Source organism: Pelmatolapia mariae, linkage group LG15 (assembly GCF_036321145.2).
Source record: "Pelmatolapia mariae isolate MD_Pm_ZW linkage group LG15, Pm_UMD_F_2, whole genome shotgun sequence".
NCBI classification, from domain to species: domain Eukaryota; kingdom Metazoa; phylum Chordata; class Actinopteri; order Cichliformes; family Cichlidae; genus Pelmatolapia; species Pelmatolapia mariae.
This window is the reverse complement of record NC_086240.1, coordinates 12909308-12932085: the sequence shown is the minus strand read 5'-3', so window position 1 is coordinate 12932085 and position 22778 is coordinate 12909308. Positions and strand designations below refer to the sequence as shown.

Here is a 22778-nt window from a genome sequence, read left to right as displayed (position 1 = left end):
GTTTTGACTAAGTTCTGTGGAGGAACTTAAGGGAAAAACAGTGAAGCACTGTATACTCATACTTAGTCTTTGTGTGTGTTATTTTTAGTGTACTGTTAATGTGTTGTCAGGTCAGTTTAGTTCAGCTCTAGAGAGAGCAGATTATAACTAGAGGTCAAAGTTCGGACACAAAGTTACAGGAGAATGTCGTAAGAATTTAATACATTTCCTCATTTCCCTTTTTCTGCTTTTTTCACAATATTTTTTCCTTAGCTACTTTTTTTATAGTCAAATAGCACAGAGTAAATGCACATTTCACTTATCAACAGTGAAAGTAAAATACAGAATACATGTGTCCGTTTCTGTCCTCGCAGGTACTTCCGTTCCCAAGCCAGGTGATCTATAATCGCGTGGGAAAGTGCGGCAGCCGGACGGTGGTCATCTTACTGAGGTTACTCGCTGAGAAACACCAGTTCAACCTGGTCTCCTCTGACATCCACAACAAAACACGCCTCACTAAGCATGAACAGGTAAGATAGCCCAGATCGCGCTGTGGTCCAGTGATGCATGGATTTAAAAGACTGGTAGAAGATTATGCAGAAGATCTAACATGTGATAACACATTATATTGTGGAACAACAGAAAGAACCAAAAAACTGAACAGAAACAAAAGAGAAAGCACAAAATATAGAAAAATCTATCTTTTTCATATTATATTTTGTGTGTGTACATGTTTAGATGTTAAGACATCTTTGTGAGGACAGAACATTGTCATGCTACTATACTTGTGGGGACCAACAGTCATTTATGGGGACAATATGCTCTTCCCAAGAGTTTGAAGGCATTTCTGAGGCTCAAAATGTGGTTTTAGTGTCAGGGTTACAATTAGGTTATGGTTAGGTTGAAGGTTGGGATTAGGCATTCATTTTTGATGATTAGGGTTATGGTAAGCGGCTAGGGAAAGCATTATGGCAATGAGATGTCCTCGCTAAGATATGAAAACGAGTGTGTGTGGGTGTGTGTGTGTATACAATTCAGAATTGTATAAAATAATGTTAATCACTTTGGGGTCCTGGAAGCTCTAAATAAGTCTACGGTCAGTGAAAGCCCCAAACAATATCCTAGTTCATCCTAAAAAATCATTTGCAGTTAAGCTATGAAACAAAACGTCCTTTTAATAGTTCATCAAAAGAAGAAAAAAGAGGCAAAAGGCTTTAAAATCTGCCAGCTGCTCTTCAGAGCAGTAGATGCAAGCTTAGTACCAAAAATAAGGTTCGCCGAAGCAGTGCATCTCACATGTAAAATAATACAACAAGTGTACTGTAGAAGCCATTACACAAAAAGATAGCCGAATTATCAAAAGTCTACATCGGAGTCCCTTAATAGCTGTTTTGGATCATTTAAAACAATCTAAACTTAGTTTGCCATGGAAATGTAGCTTTTTTTTTTCTTCTCTTCCCTTTTACTTGGACAATTTAATCGTCCTGGTAAATATGGGGAAAAAAATGACACTAAAAAATAATTTCTTTCATGTGAGGGTTTGTGGTCTTCAAATCCGTCAACTTTAAACTGTTTCCTAACTCATTCATCATTTGTTTTTATATGAGTGTAGTTAAACAAGTCTAAATCATTTCACTGTTAAACAGCCAGATGATATTGTCACAGGTGAAGGTGAAGGTGAAGCTAAAGCAACTGTGCATTGTTCAAATAACTGTGTGGTCAGTGTCAAATTAACAGCAGCGGTTTATTCAGTGCTTGTTTTTGTAGTTATTGTGAGAAAAAGACTGAAGGATCATGAATCTTCTTTTATTATTTCCTGGAATATCTTGAGGACATGAGCATTGGGTTTACAGAGGAAAAACTGCGTTCCTTTAAAAATACCGCAGCTTTTTAAGACGTAGTGCTCAGCCATGCTAGTAGGAATAAGAGTGAAAATGCTGAGGTGTATAAATAATGCCCTTTCTTAAATCTTTTTCTAATTGATATATGCAGTACTGTGCAAAAGTCTTGATCCACCCATCATTTCTATAGATTTTCTTAGCAAATTTGGAAAAATTGAAGTTTTTGCAGCTTTCTAAGGGAAAAACAGAGTATGTACAATTCTGAAAATCAGTATTTGGTTGACTACCTTCATCCTTCAATAGACCCTGAACTCTCTTAGGCAAACTTTCTTGTAATTTCTGTAAATAGTCTTCAGGAATAGTTCTCCAGGCTTTTTGAATTACTTTCAAAGCTCTTCTTTAGATGTTGGCTGCCTTTTGTTCCATTTCCTGTCAAGATGATCCCACACTGTTCTAATATTGTTGAGGTCTGGGCTCTGAGGAGGTCAATCTATAACTGTGTTTTTCTATCTAGGTATGGTTTTATTAAACTGGGAGTGTGATTGGGATAATTGAATCAATTTGCAGTGAGTCCTCCAAGTGAAAGGGATGAGCCATCATTGCTCAAAAAATACAGCTAACTTATTGAAAGTGTTTTACCCTAATGAAGCTCGCGGTCCAAGACCAGGAAAATCAAATTATTATTATTCTAGTCTGACCCCACTACAGCATCAGTATCCTTTCCACTTGCCCATACAGCAAGGTTAATCTTTCAGCAGCAATGAGCCTCTACCTTCAAGAACATAGTTCATGGCATCGTTTTCATCACCATCCTTCATTACTTCCACAGTTGTGCTAGCACCAGGATGCCAGTTTCCGTTTCTTCTATCTTACTTTTTCAACATGCTTGAGTTCCTATTGCAGGCAGCGGGTTGCCAGATGCAATTTCTCTGTCCTACTTGTTATATTTATCTGCTCCAACTTCTAGGACCAGATTGCCAAATCTTACTCCATCCCCACAGTTGACCATTCTCCTGGGTTACTATGATAACGAGATGTTATCATATACAAGTATTGCCTCAAATGGGATTACGGTGGTCTGTGGTGTACTCTGTCATTTAATACAGCAAGGTGTATTACTGCTGACTGGGTACACTTGTGACAATCATTCCTCATAGTTCAATCAAGAAGCTATAGGAAACTGATGCAAATGAAAGTGCTCTTAAGTGCCCTTGGCTCATCTTTGGCACCAGGGTGCCAGTTGATGTCTCTTTGGGGCTGCATTCAAAGGATCTGCATTCTCTGCACCGGCTGGTCTTGTTCCTTTTCTTGCAATAACAAATACGTATATGCAGGGAAAACAGATAGATCAAGCATTCCATCTATTAATGACAAGCCAGTGTTGCGCTATGTTTTTGTCCAGCAGGGTTTACATGCACGCTGTGTTAAGTTAAACATCCAGTGCTTGTCAAACCCATTAAACACTCTTTACTCTTTAAACCATTCCTGTCAGAAACCACTGACGACATTTACAAATTAAAAATCTTTCTGCTCTAAACTTTGGCACTGGGATGCCACTTTTTTTTAACCTTTTTTTTTTCTCCAAAAATCTTCTGTACTTCTCTCTGGCACATCAGTCTCACTATATGGCTTTTAAGTGTTGGCAAACTTCAGTCACTGATTAATTAACAATTCAACCTGCTTCTTCATCAACTTTCTTAGTATAAGTTGCCAGATGTAAATACTGCTTATTGCATTTTCATCATCTGGCTACATTTTAGCTCCCCGTACTGGTTGCTATGTCCTTGAACTACTGAGAGCCAATTCTCCCTTCTACTGATGCCAGCTCTATAAAGTCTAGTAGTGGATCCACATCGATAATAACAAAAAGTGACAACATCCTCCAAGTTCCTCATGCCATGGCAGGCACCATCTAATTCTTACTCCGTGAAACTCAGCAGCATCAGTCTGATAGTCCTCCTCACAAAATGTTCTTCTTACCCTTTCCTGCCCCAATTTGCTCCCTCTTCTGGCACTTGATACTAGCCCTGTGCATCATCTTTCTTGACCAGTCATTCATTGCCACTCTCTCGCTGCATCATTTACACCCTTGCTTATCAGCATAATTACCCATGACAGCTCCTCTAAATCACAAATGTGCCTTCGGTGACCCCACTTGTGAGTTTAACTGGTATCTTCTTTTAGGAACTTGACATTTAAGATGTCCTCCAACACAAATTAACTCCAGATGCCAGATGCCACTCCTTTCACTGGTATTGGGGTTTTTTGCAGGAATTCCAAAGAACCAGTAAGAATTCAAAGAGTCGGTCAATATCACTAATCTCTTTCTTGTCAGTTCTTAGCTGCTTTTAAATCTGTTCTGTAGTAACTGCAGCTCTGCTTTGGAGGCATAAAGCATTGATAGATCCATTTTCATTCATGCAGACAACCTAGCCTTGGTAGAAATATCTATGTGAAGAAGGAACTGCCATCTTTGCTTTTGTCTAATGGACCTAAATTGTCGACCTTTGACTCATTTCATCCTTTCAACAGCTGTCCTGAATTTTCATTGTTGCTACTTCATCTCCCATGCCCATCTTTTCCTGTGCATTAAAATTGCAAATGTTACAGTAAATGTTGTCTTATTGGCATCAATGTCATATAAATTAGACACCATTTCAACCGTGTCTACTCATCACAGCTGTTGCTACTCATCACAAGCCTTCAGTATCAAATGCATCTTTATCGCTGTCTATCGTTAACTTCTGATCTCCTCTCCCACACGATCATCAAACTTCATTCGAAATATGCTCGCAATCATCCATCATGTATGCATCAATTATGCTCCTGGAGGTGGGGGTCTCCTTTGGGAGCTGCCAGTCCTCACCTTTGTGTGGTCTTACTTCTCTCTTCTTTGTATTGTGGGTTGGGGTTATTTAGAATTATTGTATCATATACCAGTCACATGTACTTTTTAGATTTCACTTTTTCAGTAATGCAATGCTCTTTTCAGCCATCTGGGTAAAAAAGAAATTTAATCATGTGTTTGTGTGGGAGTGCTGCAGCAATGACTCACATTTGCAGCCTTCTTTCGAAGGTACTGCTAACCACTTGTGAATGGTCAGCAGATACTAAATATATATAACCATTACTGACCAAACTGATGTAAATATTAAACTAATATTGAAACAGTTACTTGTTTGCCCATTCATCAATCTCTGAATGCTGGCTGCACAGACAGTGGCAGAACACGGTTAGTCTCATTAATTCACGGGGTATAAAACATCTTTTTAGAAAGACTGTGCACATTCCAGTGTCTAAGCAAGGGGGGTCCGGGTAAGAGTGTAAGTCTGTGCTTGTGTTTGTGTGTTCTTCTCACATGTGTACTTCTGTGTTGACTTACGCAGATCCAGACGCATGTCACCTAAGTTTAGAAATGCTGGTCTCATCAGTTGTGGTTCTGGCTCTGGACTGCAATTTTGGATGGGTTTCCTGGTGGCACTCCCAGTAGTGCTTTAATGGGTTTGCCCAGGGTCGATGCCTTGTTTGCTGATTACCAAAAGTGATGGTGCCATGTTTCTCTGGAACTTTGCAAAGCTGCTATGGGCTTTGAGGCACACAGTATCGTGAACTATCTGTGCACCAGAACAGGCTTAGTGAAAGAGATTTGTGGCATTTCCTGAATAATAATTATAAAAAATAAACGTAAGACCTTTAAAAAACAAGGAGAAAAATTCTTTACCATCCATTTGTCTGCAATCGAAGTCATGATTCCTACCACTGTCTGGCCAAAGATAAGAGTGTGTACCTTACCACACTTAGCGATTATTTAGGCTTATAATAAGTTGGTTGTGATATAAAGGCAAACTGAACCCAGGGTAGCAGTCAAATCTTTCTGTGGTTCCCCCTTCGTTTCCCCTGATGAGCCCTGTGAGGACACCACCAGAGCTGTGGGGAGGAGGTAGTAGGGGCTCAGAGGGTTGCAGGTATGCCTGGAATCTCAGACCGTCCTCTACTTTCTTTCTGGTGAATGAAAGTGAGGTCTGGCCAGACGGACCAAAGGGGTGGGGCTGAAAAACACACAAACACAGCAAACGTGCAAAATGCATTCAGTGCCTGCATGTTAACCTGGGCGCGGGGGTGGGAACATCAGGGGAAAAAGTTTTTTAAAATGTATATTTATATACGTAATTCAAGTAAAGCAATAAATGCTGTAGAGTGGCCTAATAAATTCCACAGTGCTAATGAAACTTTTCTAGCAGGAGAGATCCACAGAAGGGGAAGCAGAGTGAGTGGAAATGTACTGAGTTTATAGAAAAGAGGGGGGTGAAGCCCAAATCTGATTGGGGCCTCAGATTAACCACTCTCTGTACATAAACAAGTATACATATTACTGTTGCTATCCAAACAGTAAGTCTATGACATAACAGCTGCCTGTATGTAGTTTTTTAAGAGAAGGTCATTCAAACTGTTACTTAACCGATCGGTTCATTTGACAGAGAGCATTTTAAATAAAGGCTGAAACTGTAACAACAGGGAACATGACCCTTATAAGTAAGATTTGAGAATCGGCCCCAGTTTTACAGACATGTTGAGAGTATTAAGAAACTGTTTATGCCAATTACAGTAATCTTTATTCTGCGACAATGACAATGCTTTACTTCTTAAAGTGAAACCCAACTTACCAAGATTTACTTTTCACTTGTATTTTAAGATTTACTCTTGACGTCATGGATCATGGGAAACGGAAAGAAGAAAAAGTAACGCATTAAAGTAACTTTAACAAACACAAACACTGGAGTCCCAAACTTTTCTTAGCCTTACCTGATGGATGTGAGGAAAGGGTCTCTGCACTTTTCTGCAGGTCATGTATAAAAAAAAAAAAAAAAAGGCTTGAAAGAAATTCATGTAATCGACCTTTCTTTGCCTTGCATTTAGTTTGCTGCTGCTGGTAACCTCTGAAATAACTGTGCTTGGTCTCTCCTGGCGCTTGTTGATGGACACATAAACTCATCACTGAGAGAGTTTTGGCTCATTGACATCTAGCCGCTGCTTTAAATGTAACCTGGAAGCCAAGATTAAAAAGAAAAGAAACTTTCCAACTTGTTAAGGATTTGCCTCCAGCGACATTTTGTTAATGTGCCTGTGATGCCCATTATTCCCTTGTAATGCATAATTCACCTCCACTGTCCTTCTGCTGTGCAGTAGTGGAGAATTTTAAATGTGCCAAGTTGGTGTCCTCTTCTCCTGCTGCAACTTTATAGATTTTCGTTTTCTTCTGCAAAGACTGTGTTTTCCTTTTGAAGGGTTTTGTGTGTACTCGTTGCGATAATGATCTAACAGCAGGCACCTCTCCCGGTAGAGTCATGCTCTGTGTATTGCCACTGGATGAAAAAAGGTGGACATGGACCAGTGCAGAACACAAAGAGGCCCTTTCAGCCACTCCTTTTAAAATAAATGAATGAAACCTTGCATGGAATGTAAAAAAAAAAAACCCAATCCAACGACAACAAAAAAACACATAAACAAAAACAGACTGGTTCATTGAGATTATATTGCTGAAGTTCTCTTGCTCTTTTTCTGCACCCCTATAAAAGGTAGATCTCAACAATCCAGATTCTCCTAGATATGGAAGATGTGGGTTTAAGGTGCTAAAGTCGTCACGTCTTACAGATTCTCATTACCCAAGCACACCATGCTGTTGAATTTGCAGCAATGTAGAATTGCAGATTGTAGACAGAAATGACTATGGCTCTCTGTAGCAACAATATTGTTATTCAGAGGTGACAGTGACAGCATCTGATAAGTATGGAGTATGGAAGGCATTACAAGAAGAACCAATTATATCTAAATCTATTATATCCAACGCAATGGACAGTCCACAAGAGAGGTGAAGACGAGTGCAGGCAAGGTGGAGTGGGTGGAGACGAGTGTCAGGATTGTGATTTGTAACAGAAGAATAGCAGAAAGAGTGAAAGAGAAGGTTTACAAGCTGTAATGTATGGTTTGAAGATGGCAGCACTGACGAATAGACATTAGGCCGTGGTGGAGGTGACAGTTGAAAATGTTAAGGTTTTCTGGGAGTGACTAAGATGAACTGACTTAGAAATGAGTACGTCAGAGGGACAGCTCAGGCTGAGCGGTTTGGAGACAAAGAGAGACAAAGGTTGAGATGGTTTGGGCAGAGGGGGGGAAATTGGGTAGAGTGGAATTGCAAGGAAGGAGGAAAGGAGGAAGATCACAGAGAAGATTCATGGATAGTAAAGTTGGATGTGCAGAGAGTTGGTGTGAAAGAAGAGGATGCTAGGAATAGGGTGAGATGACAGATGATTCGCTGTGTCGACAATAAAGGGACAAGCTGAAAGACAAATACAACAAAAAGAAGCAATTATATCACAGGAGTTATGAGGGCAACCATACAAGTCCCATCCTGAAACCCTATGATGAGCAATTCAGCCATTTGGGTGTTTTTGAAGCAGATATGACAAGCTAGAAGTGGATATCACTCAGAAGCAGTGGGATATGATAAGTTTTTCAAAACAAGATAGGTTCTTACAAAAGGACACCGTTCTTTATCTGACCTTTTTTCCCCAACCACAGCAGTCGCCCTCTGATAGCCAGTAGAAAATAATACAGATTTTAAGGTGCTTCAATACTGCTTTCACGAATTGTTAAGTATGGAGGAGTTGGGATCACTATGTTTTGTTTCCTTGTCCTCAAATCACCTGCATTGTTCTGCATTGAGCTTGTTTTGTGCTAGACATGGTCATGCTTGTTTCCATTATAACCTTGCCTTGAGACCATCTCTGCCCGTCTTCTGCAATTAATTTTGTGGGTTAGCCTCGCCTCTCAGTACAGTCCTCAGCCTCTATCTCTCTGTCGAAACATAAAACTGCTCGGTAAAGTCACACGCAGACACACAAACACACCTTTTGACTTAAACTTCACATGAATATGACCTCGAGCTATAATGTGCGGTCTGTTTCCTGGCTTTGCAGTGCCGATTCCTGCTCACTGGTCGAAAGGGCTTTGATATTGGGAAATAGAATGAACTTTATTGCAGTTTTTATCACTGGTAAAATGAAAAGAAAAAGTTCCTGAAAACAATGTGTCATGTAATTAACAGTGACTCTGGTGCAGGAGAAAAGGTCTCCGTAATTTGAGAGACGAAATGAAAGAAAATTAAAGTAAGACTAGACAAATGGGTAACAGAAGCTACTTGGACTTGAGGTACATTCATCTTTGGACTCAAAGTACCAGTGTTTTTTAACTTCCCCTGTGGCCATACTGAAAGACTGGGCCTATAATCTCTTTTACACTTATCTTCTGTCTTTAAAGGCTCAGCTAAATTAACTTGCCAAAGTTAAACTACACAACAGAGACTGGAATAAAGAAAGGCAAATGAGTAAGGGGAAAATAAATTCACAACTTGCATACAAATAGGCAAATGCAGCTTAGTATATTTCAAACTGGAAAAGAGCGCTGCACTCTCACATCTTAAAGTAAAAGCCACCCAAAGTACTCAAAGGTCGCTACAAGCTAGCCAATACTTTGAGTCATTGTTCTGTGTTTTTATTATTTTTAAATTAGGCATACTGCATGATTTACTGATGCAGAGACATAACTTGAATTAAACTAACTTTTTACATGTGTGACTTTGATAACTGGATCTTACATAGTGAATTACTCCAATATGAAACCTTTTATGTGAGGAATGACTAAGATTTTGGATCCAGTTGCTTGTATTTATGCTATTCTGCACTCTGTAGTTGCATTTTTTGCTTGCCTCCTGGAAGCCCAGTGGGAATATTTTTATTTCATTTTTTTAATTGATTTATTTGTTCATTCTGCAGAGGGTGAAGAAACTTTGAATAACAGCTTTAGAGGTGTTGGCAAAATCTTGGCTAAAGATCCAAGATGTTGAGGTGATGAACATTGTGAGATGAACAAAACAGTGATATTACATTCTGATTGTTTATTGTGAATCCAGGCCGCCCGCCCCATAACTATTTACATAATGACTTGTTTATTTTATGAGAGGTTATTTGAGGTCAAATATTTAACTAACTCAGATGGGAATTTTTGATTTCTCTTTAAAAAACCAAAAATTAAAGATGCTGTTTTGTCTAAATTGTCCGTATCCATAGCAGATGTTTGATTTTATGCATATTTATTTTTGTAAAAAGACACATCAAATGAGTATCTTTTTTTTCCCAGGTGGATCTAATGAAAAATATCAGCAGTATTCCTCAGCCATTCCTTTATACCAGACATGTTCACTTCCTCAACTTTACAAGGTAATGTCTACAAAGGTATTTCATGAGTGTTGGCCAAAATGTGGGGTTGTTTTTTTTTTTTGTTTCTTACCCAGTGCTTTTTATTTATCTGTGTCAGGTTCAAGATAGAGCAGCCTGTGCATATCAACATAATCCGGGATCCCATCAATCGCTTCCTCTCCAACTATTTCTTCCGTCGCTTTGGTGACTGGAGGGGCGAGCAGAACCACCTAATCCGAACTCCAGGGATGAAAGATGACGAGAGATACCTGGTGAGAAGCTTTTCTACAGAGATACATTTTATTTTTGAAAAGCCTTAAGTACACATGGACTTACTTGCTTAAAGTTCTCGTAGATATGCGTCTTATGGTTCGGGCTTTTGGGCTTTCATTTTTTTCCTTCTTGTTGTAAATGAAACAACAAGAAACCAAGCTGGTGAATAAATGTATTGCTTTTCTTATAAACAAAGAGGTTTGAACTAACCACAGCCTCAGAGACTAACAAAAAGGAATCATTACCAGAGCGGCAAAAACTGCGGTTCTTCAAAGCTGTTTGCTACTTGAGGCTGGCTGCAAAAGCAAAAGAGTTCCCATAAACTCCAATGTCAAAATGGTCAACTTTACAGGAGAAACATGTTTAGGGCATAGTACAAAAAATAGTTTTGGCCTCTCGTGCTACGCTTCAGTTCACTAGAAGGCACCACATCCTCAATTCGATTTGATGGTGATTCTTAACAGAGAATGACAAGTGGCATAAGGATAGACCGAAGTTTGAGACAGCAGTTTGTGGAAGGCCTCAGTGAGGAGTGGTGGCTGCTCCCAGGCCTGGCAAATCCCCAAATACTAATGAGAGGCGTGAGAGCTAAGAAAAGTGGGGAAGGGTGGGGCACAAAATCGAGAACTAACTTATAGTGTAGGAAGGTTTATATAGTCGTGGAACCAGAAGGGGAGTGTATGAGGTGTGATCCCGAACCTGAAATTCAGATAAATAATCTAAAAGACAGTTGTTGAAGAGGTCATTCCTATCGGTTCAATTCAGTTCAGCCCCAACAATCAGATAACCCCCTGTGAGCAATTGCTTGGCGACAGTGGGAAGGAAAACCTCCCTTTTAACAGGAAGCAACTAGTTTGGGGTGTTTGATCTGGACCTCTATTGTGGTTTAAGTCTCTTAGAATGGTTTTAATGCAGGATTTTTCCACAAAGGGCGATGGTCTGAGTAGGTCAATGGTAATAAACATGCTGCCTAAGTAGTCTGTGCTCAAGTTGTTTTTTTTAAAGATCTTATTAATATGGTGGACCTTTATCACAAACTGGGCCACACGGCCATGACTAAAAAAGGGAGATGCACACAAATGCCAATTAAAAGACTGTTTTTTCATTTAAAATAAACAAGGAAAGAACTTCATGGTGTGTTTAGTCAGTACGATAAGAAGTGTAAATAAGTGCATTGGCAAAGAAATGGTGTATGCAGTGTCAGTTAGTGCAAAAAACCCAGAGTCTACCTGCTGTCAGTCACAAACGGTAAGTTACTCAAAACATTTGCCAATCCTCAACAATTATTTGTTCACCGATTTAATAACCCCAGTAAAATTCTCTCCTCCAGCAAAACTTACCAAACCCAGCCAAGTATTTTGCAAGTCTATCTTGCTTGTTCCTCATGTTGCATTTGCTCAACTGTCCTTTGTTTAACAACCTCCAGCTTGTCCTTTTCCATTTCCAGCTTTTGCCTCTGAATCTCCAGCTTTGCTTTTCCTTTTCATATGTCATTTGCAACAAAGTGAGTCATTTACATAATTTCCTTAGGGGTTAATAAATTATTCTGACTCTGATGATTCTGATTCTGCTGTTCAAAAGCCAGGTTTCCTGGTGTGACCACACGTGACAGTATTGATGTGTGATCAGCTCTCATTTGCACAGCCACTAACTCTCCTATTTCAGTCAGCTGCAAGTTACTCTCAGAGTTTGTGTTTTCTTTATGACAGTTATCACCAAGACCAGTCAAATCAAGTTCATAATTGTCTGTAAATATCAGAAGGTGAACTTTTGTACAACAATCCAGAAAACCGCATAATGGTGATGCAACAAATTCCTCCAGCCCTGCCATGATTCAGTCTAAGACCCAGGAAGAGAGGAAAAAAAAAACAAAGCCAGCAAACAGCATTGCCCGAGGTCGGTTAGTACATGAAAGATACAACATGTCCCTGAACTAAAGCAGAAAAGCCCCCTTCTGCTTACCTACTTTATGAACCCTAGTCTACATTGAAATTAGAGGTGAGCCATTAAACAGCAGCAAGCTGGTGACTCACCTGACACAACCAAAACAAAAAACCTACAACTAGCACAAATGGGCCACGTTGCTATGCCTACAATTCACCTACTATACTAGAGAACCATGCAATCACTGCTAATAGCTCACACCTGCCCAGGTGTCCACACACACACACACACACACACACACACAGAGCAGCTGTAGGATCAAAAACTTACCAGACAGTTCAAATTAACCAAACAAGTCAAATTCAAACAACTCAGTTTTGACTCACAATATATCTCCTGGACACAAGTTGCAGCAAACACAATGCATATTGCATGCTTCACACAAAACATAATATAATGGCAACAACCCAAACAACAAAGCAAAACAGCCACAAACAAATTCATTTAAATAGATAAGCTCGTACTTGTAACAAACAAGTGAGGAAGATGCACACAAATGCCAATGAAAAGACTATTTTAAATTAAAAAAAACAAGGAAGGAAATCATCTGTGGCGTGTGTAGTCAGTGTGAAAAAATGGCATATGGAACATTTAGTGCAAAACCCAAAAAACAAACAAAATCTAAAAGGTTATTTCAGATAGGAGAGCCTCCACCCTGCAACTTTGATGGCTTTTAGAAAGCATTGCCACACTGGGCCCAGGTGTTGACAGTGTTATTGATGGGAAATGGGACACAACAGCTCTCCAATGCCAGCAGATAACACCTACACCACAAACAGGCCTACAGGAAGGCAGCGTGGAGTGGGTCATCACACTTAACTCAAAGATACTAACCAAACTGGCTAAGGTTAGCTAAAAACTCACCACAATGAGGTCTATGTGGGCATAATTATAGTCCACAAACCACTTTGCAAAAATCTGATGTTCACATGTTCAAATTCAAAAACCAAATCAGAGAAGCTCTCAACAATAAGAAAACACACTCGTAACAGCAGGTGACGCTGTGGCTTTTGAAGGGGGAAGACATCTGGTCGCCATGGTGTTGTGATCCCACAATATCCAGTGCCCACAAACTATAACAGTATTATTTAATGAGTCAAACAAATACTGAACCTTTTTCCTCTGTCTGCTTTTAGTGCTGGTCCCAGTGCCCCAAACGCATTTGCTCTCATATTGACATTTGCTAAATCAGTGACAAGAGATGCTTGTGATTTGAAATATGAATGCATTAGAAGTGTTTGACAAGCTAACACACTTAGTTGTTATGCGTGAATCACTGGTTGGCCGGTAACAGTGCATTAAATTTGAATAACTTTGGTTGCAGGCCCACTAGTTTCGCAACGTGATGCTCAGTAGAGACATGAACTGAAATGTTGCATAATGAAGTCTTATTCTGGTATTTCCGTGATGTAGACTTTAATTATAGAGGCATGTATATTGAGGAATGTTCATACGTGCTCTACATATATGTAGTAATGATACTATACACTGCACTGTAATTAGCCTGTAGGATCTCTTTAAAAAATGTTAAGAAGAGATAATCCTCCTGACGTTAATATTCTGCTTTAGCCATTTTCTTCTGTATTTCTGTTTGTTGCTGTCTCGAGACAAATTTTAACTTCCTAAATTCAAAAATATAAGCAATATATTAAAACCACACTCTACTCTCTTTGAAGATGTTCCACATGTGGTGTTGCTCGAGGGTGGATGGCAAATTGTAAACCCATGGCAGTCTGACGCTAACCCAATATATAAATCTGATTAGGATTCGAATTAAAGACTTGATTTACCACATCAGAAACTTGGTATCCTACATCTGCCTCACAGAGTTGTTTATCCCTGTAGCACCATACTGTAGTCACTGCATACCATTTTCTTTAACTCTACCTACCATTTGGAAGCATACTGTAATTTTCAAGCTACTATTTTTTATCTTTGTGTTCACTCCATTCCCTTATATAGTTTTTAAGGAGATGAAAGTTAAAAGTGAGATGAAGTATCTGATCGGAGGTCGGAAATCCCCCTGAAGTGAGACGCCCAAGCCTCATATGAAATTTAGGGGGAATCCAACGAAAACGGTGTGTCAAAACAAAAGTGAGGTCAAAACAAAATCGTATTAATATTTGTTTAAGATTAGGCACAAACTCTTCTCATTCTTTCCTCCCACAGTAAGTGCTGTGAGAGACCGAAAGGGTTCAGGAGGCTGTTCTGAGAAGCTAACAAGAGGAGCGAATGTCATTCTGGCTTGAGTCTGACTCGCTGTAATTAAGTATTGCACTGTTTGCCCTGGAGTTTTGGACCATGTGAGTTGAGTTATTAAAGTATGCAGACCACAGGGGCCCCTTGCTACAGTTAAAGGAGAGGGGAAGGCTGTGTTGTCATTGACTAGCCTACCTGTGTGTGCATTTAGCTTTAGATACACTTATGAGGAGAAAGTATTCCAGAAATGGTAAAGAAAAGTTGTTGTTTTTTTTTTTTTAATTATTTTACCGCTGGTGCTTAATCCTTTAATTGAGTATAGTTTAGGAATGCTGTGTTGTACTTAAATCACTAGAGTGTCTTATAAGGTTTGAAGTAACTGACCAAAAGCTCTGAAAATATCAGGAATTAATATGTTGATGGTGGTCCACAGATTTTGTCTTACTGTACTGGCATAAAGTGTCTCATGGCAGCATCTCATAAATCAAAACTTTTTCAAACTCAGTTTTCCTTTGGTTTCCTACTTTGCTTTTTATGTTACATTGCTGCTCCTGATGTTATTTTTGTACAGTCTTTATTAGCAACAGCAGCAACCTAGTTCTAGTATCTAATCAGTAAAACCAAAAAAACAGTTGTTGCAAAACATATGCCTTTCATCTGCATAGTGTACACAGCTGCTTAAAACAGTATACACTGCAGAATATGCACAGAAATGTATTATATGCAACAAGATACATTTAGGGCTTCATGTATCAATTGATCAGTCAAATATTTATTTCAAACATATAAGCAACAAATTAATAAACATGAAAAACAAAGAATATCAAATCAGTGAAAGGCATCATATTCATACGACCATTTCCTTTTGGAAAAGAGGAGGAGGACTGCGTTGATTCTTGGCAAACGTGTCACCTCTGTAGGGAGATTAAGTAGGTCTGTCATGGTTAAAGTTTCATTGACAGTATTGGGAAGATGAATGTCCACACTATAAGTACAAGCTCAAGTATGTTCAGCAAGAGTACCATGCAATGTTAAGAATCACCCCTCAGACTGGGCATGGCTGTATCCTCCACCTGGTGTGCTTCAGCCTGCTTGCCCTGCGTTGGTTTTGTATGAGAGGTGTTGATGAAAGAGCGCTGTCAGTTGCTAGCCGGGGCCGAGGGAGCCTGATGCACGTGTTACTGAGACATTCCTGTGGTCGGCTTGGATTTTCCGTCAGTGCCCACACCCCCTTTTACATACACACATGCTACTTTATACAAAGGCATGCACTGGTCACTTGAACATAGCACGCACACACTTAATCACACTCAGACACACATGATATTTACCACATGCGCAGTTATTTTGTGAACCATTATGCAAATTTAAGTTGCTTTAAAATGCCAACTTGGAATGATGTGGTTGGATAATTTATATTCTATTGAGCTGAGTGTTTGATTGTTTTGTGTTTGTGTGTGTGCATGTGCATGTTTTTTTATGAATTAAAACAAAATACAGATGCATCCGCTGACAGTAATAAATCAACCTCTGTCTTGCCGCAAAGTACAAAGTGCATGCGTGGCAGCCTACATATGAATACGCTTGCAAACACTTATAAAAAATGAGTGTCTGTCTGCACTGAACCTAAAGGGCACAGCTTTTTCTCAAGACTTGGAAATACTGGTTCGATCAGATGAGATTCCCACAGTAATTTGAAATAATCCAACATTTAAAATGACAAGTAGACTTATTAAATAAATACACAAATTACATTAGAGGGTTTACTGGCACCAGTCTTGCCTTAGCCTGCCTTGACTACAATAACACACAGGTGGTGTGTCACACTGTTTGCCTAAGGCACAACGAACACATGAGGTTCACTCAGTACAGGTTTTTTTTTTTTTTAATGAATTTCTGTGGTTTGTGTAACATAACTATAATCAGTGTTTTGATATTGAGGAAAAGCATGAGTGCAAAGCATACGTCCCGACTCTTTTAATAATTAAAACCTAATTTGTCTTGCTGCCTTAAATTTCTTTAAGGACACACTGCAAACTATGCCGAGATATGTCAAACTTTGTCAACTTTGGCATTTTTATAGATTCGACTAAAGACATGGGAACAGATTCTGTTTTCTTGTGACAGGCTGCAAGTAAAAAAGTGCCTAAAGGTAAAGTTTTAAATAGTTTCTTTGCTATTTTGTCTGTTTTGTGTAGACACGACGCTGGTTCATCCCTTGAGTTAGATGCCTTTTCCTGCTTGAATGATTCATAGGTCAGTGTTAAGTGGATTACCAACATTAAATATTAAATTCGGTCAGGAAGCCTCGAGACCATTTTGTAAAATTACCAGGAAAATAAATGGAATGGTTAAGCCCAAAATAGGCCTAAAACTTAAAAAAATATTAAAATTACAGTAATTACCTCTAATCTTTACTAGAAATGCTGATGTACCTGTTTAAAAGGCAACCACTTGCTTATGTGTTCAAAAGATTAACTCAAAAAGCGAAAGCATGTTTCCACTGCCTCCAGATAGCAAATACAAACAAAAAAGTTCTTTTTTTGTTTTCTCAAATTTGAATGCAAAACGTCCCATGGGAAAGGTTAACATCATCAATTACCCCTGATTTAATTTATGTCTACATTCCATTCAGTGAAATGGGAGACCATTGTACAGATTAGTGCCTATTTTGCTACAGTTTCTGTGAATGCTCTGTTGGCGTAATCCACAGTGAGAAAAGGAACAATGAGCTTGAGTGTGCACACAGGAACTCTCTTTGAAATACTAATAAGGTTTTCTAAAGAGAGTGCGTATTGTCTGCGTGTGTGTGTGTGTGTGTGTGTGTGTGTGTACGTGTGTGCGTTGTTGTATACAAGCTGTGGCTGGATTCCCAGAAATCGCCTAAATGTTGACGCATGAGGGTCTCTGTCAGTGAATGTGCCACTTCCTGTCTGTTTTTGTTTGTTTTAGTGTATATGGCTGTTGCATCTTTTACCATCAAAGAACATACTCATAATTGATGAAACTGGATCTACTCACATCACCATTCTTTAAATAGAATGGCTCTTCATAAACCTGTCATTAGTACCTGGGGATCTGTCCAGTCCACGAGCTGCCTTCCAGTCCTCACTGAGGCCTTCCCCAAAACCGCAGTCTAGAGCTCCATTCCTGGATCTAGCTTTATTCCACCTACTGTTTTCCTTCAAGAAACAATGTCAGTCCAACTGAAGATGTGGTCCGTGCTGGTGAAATGAAAAATGAAAGAAAAACATGGCAAACTTTACGCAAGTCTGCGCAAGACTCGTACACTAACAATAGTATAGTATAGTGCTGAACTTTTTTTTTCCTGAAGGTTCCTCTGGGGTATTGTTGTGGTTCCCTTTGAAGGGTTTTCCAGTCTTTTGCTTCACTGATCACCAATAAGTCCTGTTCCCAGTGCACAGCTGAGAGGAGTCACTCATAAAGTTCAAACACACCCTGCAGCCACTCTGTGAATCAGAGGCACAATTGTACCACAGTTTTCAGCCGCAAGAAAAATATAACTAATCAAGTGAATAATTTATGTCATTCCAGCGCATGCTGCACAAGGCTTCATCTTGTGATTGCAGCTTAGATAGATGCTAAAGTGATATCACTATTACAAATATCAAGTCCATGATATTGTAGTTGAGTCTTTTCTCCGTTTGGAGCCTTTAAGTCATTTTACTTGCAAGACTTTATGTAACATCTACTGCAATTCCGCCCCTCCTACAGAGGATCCAGGATCTTTCTCGCATTTGTTTTAACAGGCTTTTGGATTGAGTTTTTCTTTATGTAGTCTGAGAACGAAGGTTGTACAACCTTAGAAAAAGATGTTTGAGACTGTATGAATAACCCTGAGCAGACCTGATGGCAACCTTTTTCAATGAGTCGTTCTCATAAGGCTTTTATATCATGCCAGAAAATACAACTGGAAATAAATAAATAAGTCGAGGCTAATAGAAACATTAACAATGAGTGTGCAAATGTCTCCAAGACACATAAACACTTAAGCATATAAACATGCTCTTCTACACATGGTTTATGCCTTTTTCTATGTTTACACTCCAGTCAGCATCTCTGTTTCAAGCTTCCTATTGCACTCAGATGATTTCTTATGCCACACCTGCAGCAGCAGGAGCAGCAGCTTGGATCCTTCATGAGGCTCTTGGACTTTTGTCCTGTCGGACTTGGCCATTTTTGTGATGATCCATGTCAGGCTTAGACTATTTTTGCCAAATTGCTGTTTAAGTTAGTCATTACAGAGCCATTATGGTATAAATCTAAACAACAGCCTATGACGAAATGTTCTAAATTTGCCTCATGCATGTAGTCTGGTGCTACTGTAGGTGACATATTTGAGCACAAGCCTTGTGCACACATGTGCCTGCTGCTGTGTGTGGATGTGGATGCGAGCCATGCTTCGTGGAGTGTTTTGTTGCTCAGGACTTGTTGCTATCCCTGAGGCTTACGTCACCTGACATGGATTTGACTGCTGTTTCCGTGGCACTCAGTCGCTGGCCAGCTTCACTCTTGCAACTGTCTTTTTTCCATTCATTACTCAATAGCTTGCGCTTTTCAGATAAGTGGTTTTTCAGATAAGTGGTTTTTCAAGTTTCATAACTCTGGTCTCATTATCTTAATCGTGACATCTTTAATAAGTTAAACACGAATTCATTTGAAATTACTCTGTCTTCCTATGTGGTATCATAGCCTCTGAGATCAACTGAGATGAGAGGGAAGAGCTTATCTTTGTGCACAAGCTGTGGTTTGACAGAGCACTTTGGCTTGTGGGGTAATGACAGGCAAGCAGTCCAGGTTCACGGCAGTGCAAGTGAATAGCTTCCTCTAGTGGTAAAAACAAATAATTGCAATTCTGATTGAGATCAAATTCACTGCAAGTAGAATAAAAAAAAATTTAAAAAGCATAAATTATTAGTGCAGCAAAAATATAAAGACTCATATGTGCTTGTCTGCTTCCAGGACATCAATGTTTGCATCCTAGAGAATTACCCTGAGTGCTCCAACCCAAGGGTTTTCTACATCATCCCCTACTTCTGTGGACAGCATCCTCAGTGCAGGTATTTATGAGATTTTGTCAAGTTGCATTACAAAAGCTTGGTAATATTTCTTTCCAAGTAATGCTACTCTAGTGCAAACTTTCTCTTAGTCTTATTTCCTTCTGTCTCACACAGAGAGCCAGGAGTGTGGGCTTTGGAGAGGGCCAAACAGAATGTGCTGGAGAACTACCTCCTTGTGGGGATATTGGAAGAGCTGGAGGACGTTCTGCTCCTGCTAGAGAGGCTCTTACCTCATTACTTTACTGGAGTACTCAACATCTACAAGAGCCCTGGTAGCTGCACCTTGTGATATAGAATGTTTTATGTTGACAGAGTATTGAGTGAATGTTTTCCTATACAAGACAATAAAGTCTTCAGCATGATAACGTGATCAACGTAATTAGAATGTGAATAGTTTTGCGGGTATTTTGTCACAAATTTGCATAGCCTGGTAGTGACCGTTAAAATGCTCTAACTTGCACACAGGACAGAGTTAGTTCTCATAATTTGATTTATGCATACCTTTTTTTTTAATGAAGTTCTGATCACAAGATACAGTTTATCTGTTTATTTTGAGTGTCATAAAAATGTGCTATTACATTATTTGGGGTGATCTTTATTACGAAAAATATTCAGTAACTTCATACAAAAGGTAGCAATACCTTTTGTATGAAGAAGAGTAATGTGATTTATTAAAAACATCACCTTTATAAGAACTGCAATAAGAGTTAGGTAGCACTCTTAGCACTCATATGAATAGTATTTAAGATCCTGTGGGACTTCCAGATACAGACAAACAAACTGGTGATGGCTAACCAACAGGGCATAGTAGTGGTGGACAAGCAGAGCAAGAAGGCCATAGTGACAGATATAGCTAGGAAGAAGGATATAGATCAGGAAGAAGGAACATGAGATGCTCGAGAAATTCAAAGAGCTGCATGTTATTTTTGTCCAGCTTAGCGAACCGCTTGTCATGATGAAAATGACTTAGTAGCAAGATGTCTAAATAGATGAGGTGATATATGAATCATTCACATTAAACAGCAACCACTTGCTACTTAACTGGAAAAATAAGTGGCTTAAGATGTTGATATACGATATAGTTATTAAGACATTTCCTGTCTAAAAAAATGTGCTAAACTTTTTAAAAACATTTTGATTTTAGTCTTTGACAAACTGCTGAACTTTGTTTGTTTTCTCTCTCCATCATTTTGTTGCAGATTATAGGAAAATGGGAAACATGACGGGCACTGTGCGTAAACAAACCCCCACTTTAGAAGCCCTGCAGGTGCTGTATCACCGCATGCGCTATGAGTACGAGTTTTACAACTTCGTCCGTGACCAGTTTCACCTCACGAAGAAAAAAATCGGCCTGAAGTCTGTTTCCAAACCCCCCGCCTATTCAAATGATTTCCTGCGGCAACTGGCCCTTCGAACCCCAGAGCCTCTGGATGAAGACGAGGAGCTGGAAACGGATCTGGAGGATGCAAATAGCTGGCTGGTTCATCCCTAAGGGATGCTCGATGAACATTAGATGCAGCCACGTAACGGCTGCTTAGCTAGGACTGGCTAAAGAAAACTGTACCCTGAGGACAAATGGGAGGAGTTTCAATCTTTCAGCATCACCCAGAGAAGTGAGGCGCAACTCCCAACATGATAGGCTCAGCACTGAAGACTGTAGAGTTGAGAAACTGGATGGACAAAATGCTCTATTTATAAATTGACCAAGGGCAATGGGAAATAATATTCAACTCAATCTGCTTGACTCAAGTTTTCTTTTCTATAATTTGGGCTTGTTTTTGGGTTTTTGTAAAAACCATACTGTTGCTGTCATCTCCAGGAGAGATTAGTGCAAGATCTGGACAGCTAACTGTGATTGGAAATGTGCTAAATGTTATCGCCAGGTTGTTTACTATAGGAGAGGAATTAAAGGCATTTCCCAAGACAGATTACTACTTTATGAGAGGTTTGATGTCCTGAAAGCTGGATGTTGTTGTGAATTTTAAAAAGTGCCATAAGCCTTTTAGGTATATTAGTCTTCCAGGACTGTTGTCAGACCTTATTGAGGGTTCTGGGATCTGTGTGGCAGAAAGTTCTGTGCACAGCTGGCAGAGTTGTGACATAGTCAGTTCATTTGTTTTAGTATTGGTTTATAACATTTTGTGTAATTTGTTAAATACTATTAGGTGTAAATGAGGGTTAAACTGCGAGCACTCAAGTATGAATTCAGAGAATTCCAAAAGTGTGCATGAATGATTGAGTTTGACCAAACAAGCTGTGTATTTTAGCAAAGATTTATTATTTGGGGCAGGCTATATGTTGATACTGTAGAGTGAGTTAAAAGCCTTTATGAAGCCTAATTTGTATTCCAAAGTTTAAAAGATTGAGCTTGCCAAATAGCAGTTTTTTTTGCAAAACTGTATGAATACACTGCACTTTGTGTGAGGTGACATTTCCTTAACATCTGCAGCAAAATGAGGGATTTGGTCACAACTGAATGCTAATTTGCCTGTCATTTCAACTCGAATTATTTGCTGTTTAAGGGTTTTCTGTACATTAATGTTATCATCAAAGTGTCTGAAGTGTTACCAAGCCCAGTTAATACTTATTTCTAATTATCCAGCAGCTCCACAGAGTGCGTGCTTTTTCATCACAGATGTTTAAAAAAAAAAAAATTAACCATAAGCTATTACGTGACTAGACATTTCACTCTACCATCTTAATCTCTGTTCTGTGTATCTTCATGATTATGTTCCATGTTTTGTTTTTTGCTAGTTTTATTTATTGTTTTCTATTCATTTGCATTCCATATAAAATTCTCAGGAAGATAAAAAAAACAATGTTTAACACTCATATTTTGTTGTTGTTGTTGTTGTTGTTCCTGGTGGCTATAAAACCATTTTTGGCATTTAAGGGTGTCTAGAATGAACAATGGACAATGAATGAACAACTAACAAAGACCGTGATTTAACAGTCTTCAAAATAAATGTCCTCTTACTATTGCAGCTATTGCCCCTGTTTTACTTAAAAATGGTTTTGATACAGAAAAAAAACTTACTTTTTACAGACTTATTATGGTGACTCCATTCGGAGAATTGCTAACTATATGTATATATATATATAATATGTATGCATTTTTTGCATGAACCTTTGTTTAAAAGAGGGCATACACTCACTGACCACTTAAAAAAAAAAGTGGCCCTTAAAGACAGAAAGGTAGTATAGAA

General features: G+C 39.1%; 1 protein-coding gene across 2 annotated transcripts in view; it reads left to right on the top strand.

The window, feature by feature from the left end:
• usta (uronyl 2-sulfotransferase a) overlaps positions 1 to 22550 on the top strand; it is a 57310-nt gene extending 34760 nt beyond the window's left edge. For both annotated transcript variants that reach the window (XM_063495429.1, XM_063495430.1), the window contains 6 exons: positions 354 to 509; positions 10017 to 10096; positions 10194 to 10347; positions 19475 to 19572; positions 19687 to 19844; positions 20772 to 22550. In XM_063495429.1, the coding sequence (XP_063351499.1) occupies positions 354 to 509; positions 10017 to 10096; positions 10194 to 10347; positions 19475 to 19572; positions 19687 to 19844; positions 20772 to 21064 (939 nt within the window). In that variant the 3' untranslated portion in view covers positions 21065 to 22550. The remainder of the gene's footprint in view (positions 1 to 353; positions 510 to 10016; positions 10097 to 10193; positions 10348 to 19474; positions 19573 to 19686; positions 19845 to 20771) is intronic.
• Positions 22551 to 22778: the final 228 nt, after the last annotated feature.